Below are 15,000 nucleotides of genomic sequence, written 5' to 3'. Positions count from 1 at the left end.
ATAATAGTTTTAGATGGGGGTTAAGCCTTCTGATCAGTAGACTGGTGTCTTTATAACTCGGCTCTAACTCGTGGACATGTATGCAGGGTTTGAAACTAACTTTTTACGTCACCAGTCCAGCTGGACTGATAGGGTATAATTTCAACCAGTCCACAGAAAAATTTACCAGTCCACCAGAGTTTTTCAGAAATAAATAAACATATTTCGTTCATGTTATCAAAATAAAATAATGGAATTTAATTGATATGCCTCAGGTAATATTGTAACACTTATGTGAGATTTATATTTACAAATCTGGTTCATCTGATATCCACAGAGGAATGCCAAATGTGTGTTTAAGATTCCATAAGTAGCTCAGTTAGAGAACTTGACTAGTAATGTAAGGGATAGCTCCAGGTTTGATTCAAGGTTGGTTTTTAAATTGGGATTTAATGTCATACATAGGAAAATGCAGCTACATATGTACTTAGGTGAGTGATGTGGCCCATGGGCACTTCTTCAAATTGAGAAATTCTGGTAGATTTATTATCAATTCAAAACAGAGGTTTTTACATTGAAAAATAGATTACTAATGTAAAGTGTTTTTTTTTTTCAGGAATGTGACCAATGTAAGCGGTAAGGAAATTTCTATGTATTTCATGTACTTTTATTATATTTGAATTTTATCAAAAACTCTGGATAAATCTTGAGTGGTTGCTCTAAAATTGTGACAAGTATGGTAAATGTGTACCTGAGCTTGCATTCTATTTCCATCGTCATTTGAAGTTTTATCTAAATTGCATTTTAGTAAATACATTTGACAGAACACCTTGTATGATCTATTGCAATGATACTGATGAGTCTTTTGATATAAAAATTTTGACAAGACAGATGTTTAGAAATGGTATGAATTTTATGTATACAGATCCCAGAAGAACAGAGCATTCTGCTACTTTTGTTCATCATTCCAGAGACTTCCAGTATGTGGCCACTGTGGTAAGTGGAACTCTAAAGGAAATCTACTCTTTTAATACTTCATTACAAGGTTGCTTAGTGAAAGTCCAAGATCCATTCCATTCATAGATATGTTCGAGACACTGGCATGTGTAATCTGTAACCACAGCAGTTTTTAAAAAAAAGTTTTATGGTCCAAATGTAAACAAATTGTTTTCCACCTTTTAAAAATGCTGTTTAAATCATCACACATACGTATTTATGAGACTATACAACATGTCATACATTATTTTACCAGTTTTAACCAGAATTATTAGCTCGCCTTAGCTGAAAGCTCAAGTGAGCTTTTCTGATCGTCTGATCTCCATTGTCTGTCTGTCTGTAAACTTTTTTTTACATTTTTGACTTCCCCAGAACCACAGGGCCAATTTCAACCAAACTTGACAAAAAGCATCTTTGGGTGAGGGGCTTTCAAGTTTGTTCAAATGAAGGGCCCAGGATTTGACATTTACTTTTTTGAGCACTAGACCAGTTGGGCTACTTCAAATGATTTTTACTAGACCTGACCTTACATCCATTAGCCTTGACCAACTCTCCAGTAAAAACTGATAGTTTCTCCATTTTTAAATAAAATGACAAATGTTAAGTTTGAACTAAAACATATTGTATCAAAAAAATCTTTAGTCTCATCATACAATCATATTTTTATTTTCAAACACATTTTCTGTTTCTTTAAATTCTACCCGGCACGGAAATTCTTTAGTGTATTCAGAACAAAATGAAATCAACCGTTTTTTAAAATTTCAATCTCTTAAGCCCTGCTTTGTTTCTTCCCAACCCTTTCCTTTTTTTCTCTTGGGACATCATTCCTTGAGGACGAGAAGTCATATTTTAATATAGAGACATTCCTGCAAATATGTCAACAACGAATAATGGCTGTTTACGACGTAATTTATTAATTTGATAAACACTTTCTTTTATTTAATTCACTGTTTTTTAAAAACAAAAATGAATTCAATTTATATCTGTTTATCCGAAACATAGCTTTACACACATCAACGTCGAGTAGATGTTGTAAAACATCACTTCGACCGCGACTTATTTATTAGAACTAGAAATAGAGATTCTACCTTCAGTTGTCCATGTCAAAACATGCACAAAACAACTGCAGAGTAGCATTGACATGGACACCTGAAGGTAGAAGGAAAAGAGGTCAACCAAAAGAAACGTTGAGAAGAACGGTGGAAAGAAAAAGAGAGCAGCTAGGGTTTACAAACTGGACTGAAACAGCAAGAACTGCACAAGACAGGAAAAACTGGAAAATGCATGCTAGAGGCCCTATTCTCAAGGAGGAGAGAAGGAACTAAGTCAAGAAATAGAGATTATGTCATCATGTGGTTCAAAATTGCTTGCAAACTCTTTACAGTTATTTTTTCTAGTTAAGAATAAAATATCTTATGATTTAAAGCTGTATGACCCGATGTTCATGTATTATTTTTGTACATTACTTTAAAGCAGATTAAGTACTTTATAAAGTTATTAACTTTCCCTTAATTACATGCTTGAAAACATCTGCATGTAAAAGAAAACAGTGAGAATATTGTTTAGAACGTAAATATAGTGGGTACATGTATAAATCATCCCATAATAGACGTCTATAAATAGACCCACGCGCGTCAGGGGAATCCCAACATGATGTATTAACTCATAAGCTACTGTCTAGTTTTAAGGCTGAAAGAGCTAAAACAATGAATTACTAAGAGGTATTTGATATTTTTATTTCTATTAAATTTATGTCACAGTACTGTTGAAACAAAATACACAGATAAGACCAACGATGATCTGAAAGTTTGAACTGGTCATGTGACTGTCACTTGAAATGGCAGGGTGACGCGATTATTTGTAAACATCGATTTAAATTCAAATAATTTGGGTTAAAACAGATGAAATAATGTAGGATATGTCATACAGCCTCATAACTACATACATGCGATGATTTAATAGCATTTTTACGAGATGGAAAAAAATATTATAATTCGGACCATACAGCTTTAAAGTAAAGTTTCTTGTTTATTTTTTCAACACGACCAGACGGACTAGTAAATCAACATTTTACCTGACTGGACCTATCATTTAGTAGCTCGATCGGTCGGACGTGCCATAGTGTCAAACCATGGCCCATGCCCCCTTCAAAGGGAAGATAATCACAAAAATGCTAAAATAGAGTGGGGTCATTTAAAAATCTTCTCAAGATCCACTGAGCTAGAAGAGCTGAACTTTACATGAAAGCTTCCTGACATAGTGCAGATTCAAGTTTGTTAAAACTTAAAAACCATGACACCCGGGGGTAGGTTGGGGTCACAATAGGGGATCAAAGTTCTACATCTTTGAAAATCTTCTTCTCAAGAACCACTGGACCAGGAAAGTACGGTTACATACAAATTTACATGAAAGCTTCCTGACATAGTGCAAATTCAAGTATGTTAAAATCATGGCCCCTGGGGGTAGGATGGGGCACAATAGCAGTGTTAGAAATTTATTTCAAACTTGGTATAAACCACAGGCCTATGCCAAAACAAGTTGCCATACATCTCATCGAATTGGCATAGACGGCAACCGTGAAAAAAAAATAACACAAATTTAAAACATTGTTATTTCCTTCTAATGTTCTTAGAAAGCATACTTTCTTCGCATTTCCATAACAATATCCTCCTTCTCTCATAACGTTTATCAGACGTCGACTGACCATGCAGGGTCCTTTGGAATAACTTTATGGCTTTAAATCTAGAAAATCAGCATAGACAATTTGGTCTATCTCAATTACAATTGGTATAGACCATTGTCATTTGACATAAACTGGGTCTGTCGGTCTTTGGTTAATTTCGAACACTGCAATAGGGGATCAAAGTTTTAAATGCAAATGTATAATGAAAATCTTTAAATATGGGCCAAGGTGACTTACGTGAGCGATGTGGCCTCTTGTTTGATTTTAAATCAGTATTTACAAACAATAGGCACTCGGCCATTTTTAATGCACCAATCACGTGTCCAGTTCAGACTTTCAGAGAAAAGAGAGCACTGGTGGTCTTATCTGTGTAAAGCTGTGTAGTTTATTACTACAGTACCGTACTTAAAGTTAAAGAGAAATAAAAATATCAGATACCTCTAATAATTAGTTGTTTTACCTTTTTCAGACCTATATTTAGACTGAGATGCCTAACAGACTTTACGAGCGGCAAATGTAATTTACGTGTACCTGCTATATTTACTTTTTAGATAATTTCCTCACTGTTATCTTTTACATGCAAATGTTTTCAAGCATGTAATTAAGGGAAAGTTAATAACTTAAAAAGCTAATTAATCTGCTTTGAAGTATTTAGTTTGTACAAAAAAATGATAGATGAACATGGACCATACACATTATTCAAACTTAGCTGGTGATATTACACACATTGAGGATATGTACCTAGTGCTTTGGACACATTTGAAGAAGAAAAATTACCTAGTTTTAGCTCACTCGAATTTTTCATGTTTTTGACATAACTTACTTTAGAACTAATCTGGTGTTTTCTTCTACAAGAGTTTTCATACAATATTGTTTGAACCTTGCACAGTGTTTGTACAGACAAAAGTTCACATCCTATTTTGGATGTATTTCACAATTGTCTTTGTAGATGTTATGTATGTTATACTTTGTCATGTTTAGAGTACTTAGGTTGTGGAATCAGTGACCTTTAAGGAGGTACTGTACATCGTCATAATGGCTGACTTTCTTTAAAAACATGGATGAAAAAATCAATATAAGCAATATTTGACTTTTCCTTTTCAATTTGAATACCTAGCCGAGTAGGTTAGAATACCGACTGATGAACTGTAGGTCGCAGGTTCGAGTACAGCAGGGGTTTGAAATCTTTTTCAGATTACCTTCTACTAAAACTGTATTTAAGTAAATTTGAAAATTTTCAACTTCAAAATATTGTTGTACATATCCTCCACTTTTCATCTACATCAAATTTCTCTAGTGTAGCATACCTCCTTAAGACTTAACATTACTGAAATATGATTAGTGATGGTACAGATATTGCAGATGCACATCTCTGATTGACAAAATTCTTTTCAGATCATCCATATGTGTACCTTTTCAAATTTTCATTTTCTTCTCCAGAACCACTGAACCAATTCTAATTAAACTTGGTACAAATCATTCTTTGGTAAAGGGATTCAAGTTTGCTCAAATTAAGGGTCATGCCCCTTTGAAAGGGGAAATAATCAATAAAAGGAAAAAAGGTAGAGTAGGGTCATTTAAAAATCTACCTCTCAAGAACCATGAGGCCAGAAAAGATGAAATTTTCATGAAGGCTTCCTGGCAAAGTGTAGATTCAACTTTTTTCAAATCATGCCCCCCCCCCCCCCCTCCTCGAGGTAGGATGGAGCCACAGTAGGGGATGGGGATATACATGTATGGGAAAATATTTAAAAATCACCTTCTATATGACAACAGGGTCATGATGAGTACTATTAAGATGCAAGCATATCCAAGTAGTGCAGATTCAAGTTTGTTTAAATTGTAGCCTTGAGGGTAGGATGGTGCCACAATAGGGGATCAAAGTTTTTCATGGGAATATATAGCATAAATCTTCTCAATAACAGCAGGTCCTTGATTATTCATGTAAATATGCAAGCATCCCCAGGTGATGCAGATTGAAGTTTGTTCAAATCATGACCTCTGGCGGTAGGGTGGAGTCACAATAGTGGAACAAAGTTTTACATAAGAATATACAAATGTATAGGGAAACATCTTTAAAATATTTCAACTCAGGATGATCATAATTAGTCATACGAACATTACAGATAGTGCAGATTCAAGTTTGTTTAAATCATGAACTTCCTGAGGTAGGTTAAAGCCACAATAGGGGATCAAATTTTTTTATGGGAATATACATGTATAGGGAAACATCTTTTAAAATCTTCCTCTCAAGATCAAATTTTTATATGGGAATATACATGTATAGAGAAACATCTTTTAAAATCTTCTTCTCAAGAACAGCAGAACCATTATTAGTTATATCAAGAACAACAGAACCATTATTAGTTATATCAAGAACAGCAGAACCATTATTAGTTATATCAAGAACAGCAGAACCATTATTAGTTATATCAAGAGCAGCAGAACCATTATCAGTTATATCAAGAACAGCAGAACCATTATTAGTTATATCAAGAACAGCAGAACCATTATCAGTTATATCAAGAACAGCAGAACCATTATCAGTTATATCAAGAACAGCAGAACCATTATTAGTTATGTCAATATGCAAGCATTCTGAGGTAGTGCAAATTAAAGTTTGTTCAATCAGGAGTCCCAAGGGTAGGGTGGGGCCACTATAGGAGATCAGATTTACAGGGAATTACAGTGCTCCCTCGATATATTGCCAACTTTTGTTCAAAACGAATTTGGGCAATAAAGTAGGAGGGCAATATAATGAATTCACCATTAAAGGGACTGATTCACGATTTCCCCCAAATTTTTGTTTTTCACTTTTAATGATCAAAATCTACTGTCTAAAGTGTATTGAAAGATTTCACATGAAAATTAAGGTTATACATGATCACAGAAGCTCATTTTAGAAAGTTTATTACTTGTTTTGTAAACAAAGATTGTGGTATGCAATTGTTTACGAAATTTTCAAAAGAAATGGATATCGATCTAAGTTTATTATATCTTTCACATTTCAAGCATTTTTGGGGTAAAATGTGTCATCTAAAAGTTAAAATTTATGACTATGCAAAATTAAGATGTATTATACCGGTATTACGAAATCAATATTTCACTTCTTTGTTTGTTTACATAAAAACACTCGAATCTTTGTTTACATAACACAGATTTAAGGCTAAAATATTGAATTCATTCTTGCATTCAGAAGGTCAAAATTTTGGCTGTCAACATAAAATGAGTTATATTTTTAATGTTTAACATAAAAAATAAAAAATATTTTTATCAAAAATCGTGAACCAGTCCCTTTAAGGACAATTCACTGAGCAGTCAAAAGAAATTCAATACCATAAAGTTATTTGGACTCCATTCTGTATAAACATTTAGATTATCTTGAGTTTAATTCAGCAATTAATAGTAAATAACCTGACCACCTGCATACCTCTCCAGACTATCACACTTCACCACACAGCTATCAAAGTACAGGTGTGATTATTGATGGGTGTTAGGTAATTGGCATTATTATCAACAGTAAACTCTACAAAATTGGACCATTTGTTTGTGCAAATATCAGTGACATGTGGCATTATGCGAGGTTGGCATTATATCAGGGGTGTTAACATGGGAAGAAATCTGTTCTTTAGGGTTTTCAAACGATAAGCGGGGGTGACATTAAAACGGGGCAATATATCAAGGGACCACTGTAATTATTACAAATTCCTTTTAAGAATAAGACCTTTCTATTTTTATTTTCACCTGACCTTGAAAATTTGACCTATTTTTAAAGAAAACTTATACTAGGCAATATCTCCTGAACTATTTCAGGTAGGGCTTTCATATTCTGATTCCTTATAGCAAGACCTAGTTTACATTTCATGCCATGATCTTTAACCTTTAGAGTTTGACCCAAATTTTAAAACTTTTTTCATAACTTTAGAATGTGAGTGTTAGGTCTCTCATATTTCATATGAGCATTTCTTGTGACAAGACCTTTTTAAGCTTCCATAATCAGAGATTTTTGGGCATATAGCTTTTGGTCTGTACGTCTGTCTGTTTTTTCCGCGAAAAATTTACCCTTGGCCATAACTCTTGAATGCTTAGTGCTATGTCTTGTGACAAGACCTTTCTTTTGGTTCCAACAATTTTGACTTTTTAGCTCCTGTGCTGAGCAATTCTGATCACCTGTTGTCAGTCTTCTGTCTGTCCGTCTGTCTGTAAACATTTTACATATTCGACTTCTTCTCCAGAACCATTGGGGGCAATTATAACCAAATTTGGCCAAAAGCATCCTTGGGTGAAGAGCTTTCAAGTTTGTTCAAATGAAGGGCCATGTCCCCTTCAAAGGGGAGATGATCACAAAAATGCCAAAATAGGATGGGGTCATTTAAAAATCTTCTCAAGAAACAATGGTCAAGAAGAGCTGAAATTTACATGAAAGCTTCCTTACATAGTGTAGATTCAAGTTAGTTAAAACCATGGTCCCCGTGTGTAAGATGAGGCGACAATAAGGGATCAAATTAAGTTATACATACAAATATATAGGGAAAATCTTTAAAAATCTTCTTAAAAACCACTAAGCCAGAAAAGCTAATATTTACATGAAAACTTCCTGACATAGTGCAGATTCAAGTTTGTTAAAATCATGGCCCCCGGGGGTAAGATGAGGCGACAATAGGGGATCAAAGTTTTACATACAAATATATAGGAAAAATCTTTAAAAATCTTCTTCTCAAAAACCACTGAGCCAGAAAAGCTGATATTGACGTGACAGCTTCCTGACATAATGCAGATTCAAGTTTGTTAAAATCATGTCCCCCAGGGGTAGGATGGGGTCACAATAGGGGATCAAAGTTTTACATACAAATACATAGGGAAAATCTTTTAAAAAATTCTTCTCAAAAACTACTAGATCAGGAAAGCGGAAATTTACATGAAAGCTTCCTGACAAAGTGCAGATTCAAGTTTGTTAAAATCATGGCCCCCAGGGGTAAGTTGAGGCGACAATAGGGGGATCAAAGTTTTACATACAAATATATAGGGAAAATCTTTAAAAATATTCTTCTCAAGAAACACTAAGCCAGAAAAGCTGAGATTAACATGAAAGCTTCCTGACATAGTGCAGATTCAAGTTTGTTATAAACTCATGACCCCTAGGCTAGGATGGGACCACAATAGGAAATCAAAGTTTTACATAACTAATAAATAGGAAAAAACATTTTAAAATCTTCTTCTGAAAAATCACTGGGCCAGAAAAGTTTATGTTTACATGAAAGCTTCCTGACATAATGCAGATTCAAGTTTGTAAAAATCATGGTCCCCGGGAGTAGGTTGGGGCCACAATAGGGATCAAAGTTTTACATGCGAATATATAGGAAAAATCTTTAGATATGAGCCAAGGTGACTCAGGTGAGCGATGTGGCCCATGGGCCTATTGTGTGACTTTATGACCTTCACCTTGGAGTTTGACCTATTTTTGAAAAACTTTAACCCTGGCTATAACTTTTGACAGCTTAGTGCTAGGGCTTTCATATTTCACATGTGTATTCCTTATGACAAGACCTTTCTTTTGGTACCAACATTTTTTACTTTATGACCTTCACCTTAAGAGTTTGGCCTATTTTTGAAAAACTTATAACATTGGCCATAACTTTTGAATAGTTAGCAGAATTAATTTGCTACCATATGGTGGCATCAGTATTTCCCAAAAACATTTTTGGCATTAAAGGTTTTGACCTTGTAACCTTGACTTTAAATTTTGACTTACTTTTAAGGCAATATCTCCTGAACTGTTTGAGGTAGGGGTTTCATGTTTTGTATGTAGATTTCTCATGGCAAGACCTTACATTTCATATCATGATTTTTGACCTTGTATCATGGTTATGTCATAACCCGTTGGGGCCACAATGTACGGTCAAATATTTTCATTGGAATGAAGATTAAATTTTTTTGTTTTTATACACCTGTCTTTAGACGGGACGTATTATGGTACAGCGATATCTGTACATCCGTCCGTCTGTTCGGGGTTTTCTCTTTATAATTTCATTTCACTTTCACATATCATGCTGAAACTTGCTGTGTAGCTTCTTTGTGGGTCACTCTAGATCATACTGCAATTTTGATCCATTTCGACCTTTTTTCCAGGAGTTTTGCCCCTTTATTTGGAAATAATTATTATATGGAGGGTACATAATTTGTCCGCCCTACTCCTTCCACAGTTTTCAAATGAGAGCCTTCTTATTTTGTGGAGTGTTTGTATGGGTATTGAAGATGTGCATGTGAAATGGATTTTGATTTTCTACAATTTTTGAGAAAATTACAGGTTGTTGAACTTAGTCTATTTGGAAATTAATATTCTATGGAGGGTACATAATTTGTTTGCCCAACTCCTCCCACAGTTTTCAAGTGAGGACCATCTTATTTTGTGGAGTGTTTGTATGGGTATTGAAGATGTGCATCTGGGGAAGGATTTTGATTTTCTTCCATTTTTGAAAAAATTACAGATTGTTGAACTTGGTCCATTTTGAGGAAATCTTGATTTTTAAGCTAAGACCCTTTGTTCATATGAAAGTTTGTCACAGCCTCATGATGGCTGATACTGCCTGAAGCAAAGTTATACAAATTATAAATATGTTCAGAACATGGGGTGTGCACCATCTGATGTGTGTGAAATCAATGCAGAGATTGAATAATGTTGAATGAAAATTGTATCAGTAACAGACAAAGTTAATTAGGTTTCTCCATCACCTATAACAAACAAGAGACCCAAGAGCCACATTGTTCACCTAAGTCACATTGGCCCAGTTGTTATTCAGCTGCTGTGATTTAACAAGAGTACCGTAAACGGTACATAATACGCCCATGAAATGCTTACATAGGGTGTTTTTCTTGTGCTATCTGATGAATGAAATGCATTGTTGTGCAGTGACATGTGTCCATCCTAAATAACTACTGATTCAACCTGGGATTGTCCATTGTAATCGGAGGCAATCCTTGATGATTCATAGATCTCTTTCCATTCTTACTAGTTGGTTGGGTTTTTTTTATTATTATTATTATTATATATATATATATATATTCTAATATCTGTTTGAAATCTAAATTATTCTTAGCACTTATCCTTACTAAACACACATGCAGAAGTTGTCAAATTTCTCTTATGCATAAGGGATTAGGCCAAACATTTTATCTCTAGTTTCTCAGGCACCGCTGCCTTAGACTAAAATTATCATATTCAAAAAAGGGAATAACTCCATTTTATCTTCTTAACCATTTAATACAGAAGTGTTTTATGAAATCAAAAGTTCAGTTTTATGCCCCCGCCACAAAGTCGTAGGGGCATATAGTTTTACCCTTTTTTGTCCTTCTGCGACAACCAGTTTTCTGGACTTATTTTTCTAAACACCTTCAGATATTAAATCGATATTTTGTAGGTTACAGATCGAGTTTGAGTTTTGTTCCAGTTTGTTGATTTTTGATGAAGTTGTGCCCTTTTAACATAGAAAAATTAATGTATTTATTTTATGGCTGTTAGAACATATAAAGGATTGTTGTTGAGTTCTTCATTGTACTAAATATGTGTAACATACAATCTGAATACCACATTCAATGCTATACTTCAATGGATTTCCTCCATTTGACTTTACTGCAGGCGGGAGCATTTTTGTCGTGCCGACACTTCTAGTTGGTAAAATAATTAGTAACCAACCACCCCCACCCCCCACCCCCACCCCCACCCCATTAAAAAAGGGGGGATATTGGCTTTCACAAGTGTTGTGTCATGTACAAACACATAATTAACATGACCACACTAACCCCATACATTCACCATTATCCAGGCAAGGTCCAAGTGGAAATAATTACATGCTTGACTGATTCGATGTATCCACTACCAACACTTTGACATGTCAAGAGTGAAAAACTTCATGGGATCCAAATCTAACTTTGAGAAGATCAAGAACTTCAAGGGATCAAAATTTCGAAAGACCAAGAGTTAATTTGCTTAATTATGTAGAAAAAAAAATTGGGTTCATGTTTTCACTATCAAGAACTTTGAGATGTTGAAGTTTGGGGCATTGAGAGTCAGCAGAAAAATTATTAGGCTAAACTCCTATACATGTGATTTAAGTCTATTTTTAGATAAAAGTTCCAACAAGACCACAGTCAAAGAGGTTGATGTATATATATTAAAAATAAAAGTGCTCTGTTTGGCAATGTGGCCCATGGGCCTCTTGTTACGATTCCTACAATACTAAATAAGTCCATGTACTTGTATTTATAATGCACAATTATATATTTATCATCATATTTCAAAGGAAAACAAAAGTGTATGGCTAAATTGGGCGATTGCTGTATAAAACATACTGGAACCAATGCGACTGGAATGGCTATGGTGGTAAGTGGAGTTTCAGTGTAACTAGAAATATAGTCAAACTTGTTTATTTCAATCAGTCTAACCAGAAATACAGTCAAGCCTGTCTTATTCAATCAGTGTAACCAGAAATACAGTCAAACCTGTCTCATTCAATCAATCTAACCAGAATTACAGTCAAACCTGTCTTATTCAATCAGTCTAACCAGAAATAAGGTAAAACCTGTCTAATTCAACAGAAATACAGTCAAACCTGTCTCATTCAATCAGTCTAACCAGAAATACAGTCAAACCTGTCTCATTCAATCAGTCTAACCAGAAATAGTCAAACCTGTCTCATTCAATCAGTCTAACCAGAAATACAGTCAAACCTGTCTCATTCAATCAGTCTAACCAGAAATAGTCAAACCTGTCTCATTCAATCAGTCTAACCAGAAATATAGTCAAACTTGTTTATTTCAATCAGTCTAACCAGAAATAGTCAAACCTGTCTCATTCAATCAATCTAATCAGAAATACAGTCAAGCCTGTCTAATTCAACCAGTCTAACCAGAAATACAGTCAAACCTGTCTCATTCAATCAATCTAACCAGAAATACAGTCAAACCTGTCTAATTCAATCAGTCTAACCAGAATTACAGTCAAATCTGTCTTATTCAATCAGTTTAACCAGAAATAATGTCAAACCTGTCTAATTCAACAGAAATACAGTCAAACCTGTCTTATTCAATCAGTCTAACCAGAAATACAGTCAAACTTGTTTATTTCAATCAGTCTAACCAGAAATACAGTCAAGCGTGTTTTATGCAATAAGTCTAACCAGAAATACAGTCAAACCTGTCTTATTCAACTAGCAGTGTCAGAGTATTCTGATGCACGAAAAAAGACAATTGGGGTAAAAATTTATGATGAAATGGACTGGTCAGGTGGTTGGGCAGTTTTCTCTGTATCTGCAAAATCACTTTTAGAAAGAAAGAAGTTGGAATATGAGTATATTCTCCATTTGCCATAATTTTTTGAAATCTATAATCATGTATTTCGTGTTATTCACCACCATGTATGATTTTTCCATGTTAGAGGTACTAGTCCTTTGTTACAGGGAGCAATCTGTGATTTCTGCGAGGCCTGGATCTGTCATGGCTCACGGTGTCTGTCTGTCCACGCCTGTAGCTGTCCGTTGAGGGAGGCGGAATGCTGCGAGTGTAAGAGAGGGGTGTGGGATCAAGGTACACTGCTTACTGATAGAAAATATCATGTATCATTTCTTAAGGAAAAAAAACAGCTCAAAGGAACATTTACATTCCAAGTGTATTTACAAAGGGACACACACACAGTGATCAACTCTCTTCTCATGCTAACACTATGTTAAAACATGCATACAGTTTGTATATTGTATCATTATAAATGACCATTGATTTCTGCAGGTGGAAGAATTTTCAAGTGCTCATACTGTAAAAAGTTCTTATGTGAAGATGATCAGTTTGAACACCAAGCAAGCTGCCAACAACTGGATTCGGAAAACTTCAAATGTAAGACACATGGATATTATTATTATTTCATCTTACCTTTGGTGATTTTAGATTATATTGGTCATCTGCAAGGTACATGTTGCAGGAACAACTTCAAATTCAAACAATAGAGAGGAAAGTATCTTCGATGAAAAGAAAAATTTTATTTTGTGATTTAATCACGTTACACTACATCTGTGACAGTGTGAAAAAAGTATTTTTACTGTAAAATTTATTTGTGCACAAGGATGAGGATATTGATGTGAATTTGCATCATGCATTACATTTTTCAATTCTTTGCTTCTCCATTTGCAATGCCTTTGGAGCTTCAGGTTTTAGATTTTGACAGAAATTTTATGATACTGTACAGTAAAATTTCCTATCTTAGCAAATTTAACAAATATTTTTAGCATTAAATCAAATTTGAAAGTGGTTCATGACTTAAAAAATTCTTCTCTTCATGTTTATAATATTTCAATTTCTTAGGTTTGTCCTGTAATAAACTTGGACAATATTCATGCCTTAGATGCAAGGTAGGTCATTATATTAATTCATGTGGTTTTGATATTTTAAAGATATGTCACTTAACAAAGTTTTTTTACCTCAGTTTTAGCTCACTGGATTGTGGATCAGTGTGATCTATAAATAGCCATCACTTTGTGTCCAACATTTGTTTTACATCAATTTCTGTATAGTTATATTTCAATCCTGAATAGAATGGCTACATACCCAATCACCACATCTAATATAGACTTTGAATTCAAGATGGCCACCAGGCATTTGATTGGCTGAGATGAAGCTTAACTTCTCCAGAACAGCATACATGTGATATGATACCTCCCTGATCAGCCAGGAGACTTGAAATTGAGAATAAAAAAATGTTTCCCATTGGTAGTCAAAAATTTCCCCGAGACATGAATTTAAAATAACAAAAAAAAGAAGCCATTTCATAAAAAAACCAAGCCCTTCATTATTTTGATTGACTGCATTTTCTAGGCGTGCATCAATGATCAATGGCTTGCATTTGTTTAGTTCATGGTTATAATTATTAGACTAATACAGTATATAATTGTTTGGAAGTACTGCATGCTTTTTTTCCAGTAAATTAGTTAGGGATTTAGTATGCTTAGATCTACCTTCTATCTCTCTTGAGTACCTCTTGCATCCATGCAGACTTCACACAATTCTAAAAGCAAATGAGATCATTTTGATTTAATTTGCTTTATAAGTTGAAATTTTTTTTTATAACAAATCTTAGGGAAATGACCCCTAATCTCGGATTATGAATTGAAAACTGTATCGCATATATTGTAACACCCATTTGTCATGTATAATGTACCACTAATGGCCCCGAAGACAATCTAATTAAAATTAGATCCTTTGATCCGCTCATCTACTATCACTACACAGCAGATGAGCAGGTCAAAGGATCTTATTTTAATTACTTTGGCCCCGAAGAGTTCCTGTATTTTTGGAAT

General features: G+C 34.4%; 1 protein-coding gene across 1 annotated transcript in view; it reads left to right on the top strand.

Moving 5' to 3' along the window:
• LOC125681984 (zinc finger protein 330 homolog) overlaps nt 1–15,000 on the top strand; it is a 23,047-nt gene that overhangs the window by 5,607 nt on the left and 2,440 nt on the right. The window contains exons 2-7 of the mRNA XM_048922345.2: nt 596–615; nt 905–975; nt 11,959–12,038; nt 13,114–13,240; nt 13,439–13,543; nt 14,009–14,055. Of these exons, the coding sequence (XP_048778302.2) occupies nt 596–615; nt 905–975; nt 11,959–12,038; nt 13,114–13,240; nt 13,439–13,543; nt 14,009–14,055 (450 nt within the window). The remainder of the gene's footprint in view (nt 1–595; nt 616–904; nt 976–11,958; nt 12,039–13,113; nt 13,241–13,438; nt 13,544–14,008; nt 14,056–15,000) is intronic.

The sequence above is a fragment of the Ostrea edulis genome, chromosome 2 (genome assembly GCF_947568905.1).
Source record: "Ostrea edulis chromosome 2, xbOstEdul1.1, whole genome shotgun sequence".
NCBI lineage: Eukaryota > Metazoa > Mollusca > Bivalvia > Ostreida > Ostreidae > Ostrea > Ostrea edulis.
This window is presented reverse-complemented; position numbering and strand designations above follow the sequence as displayed.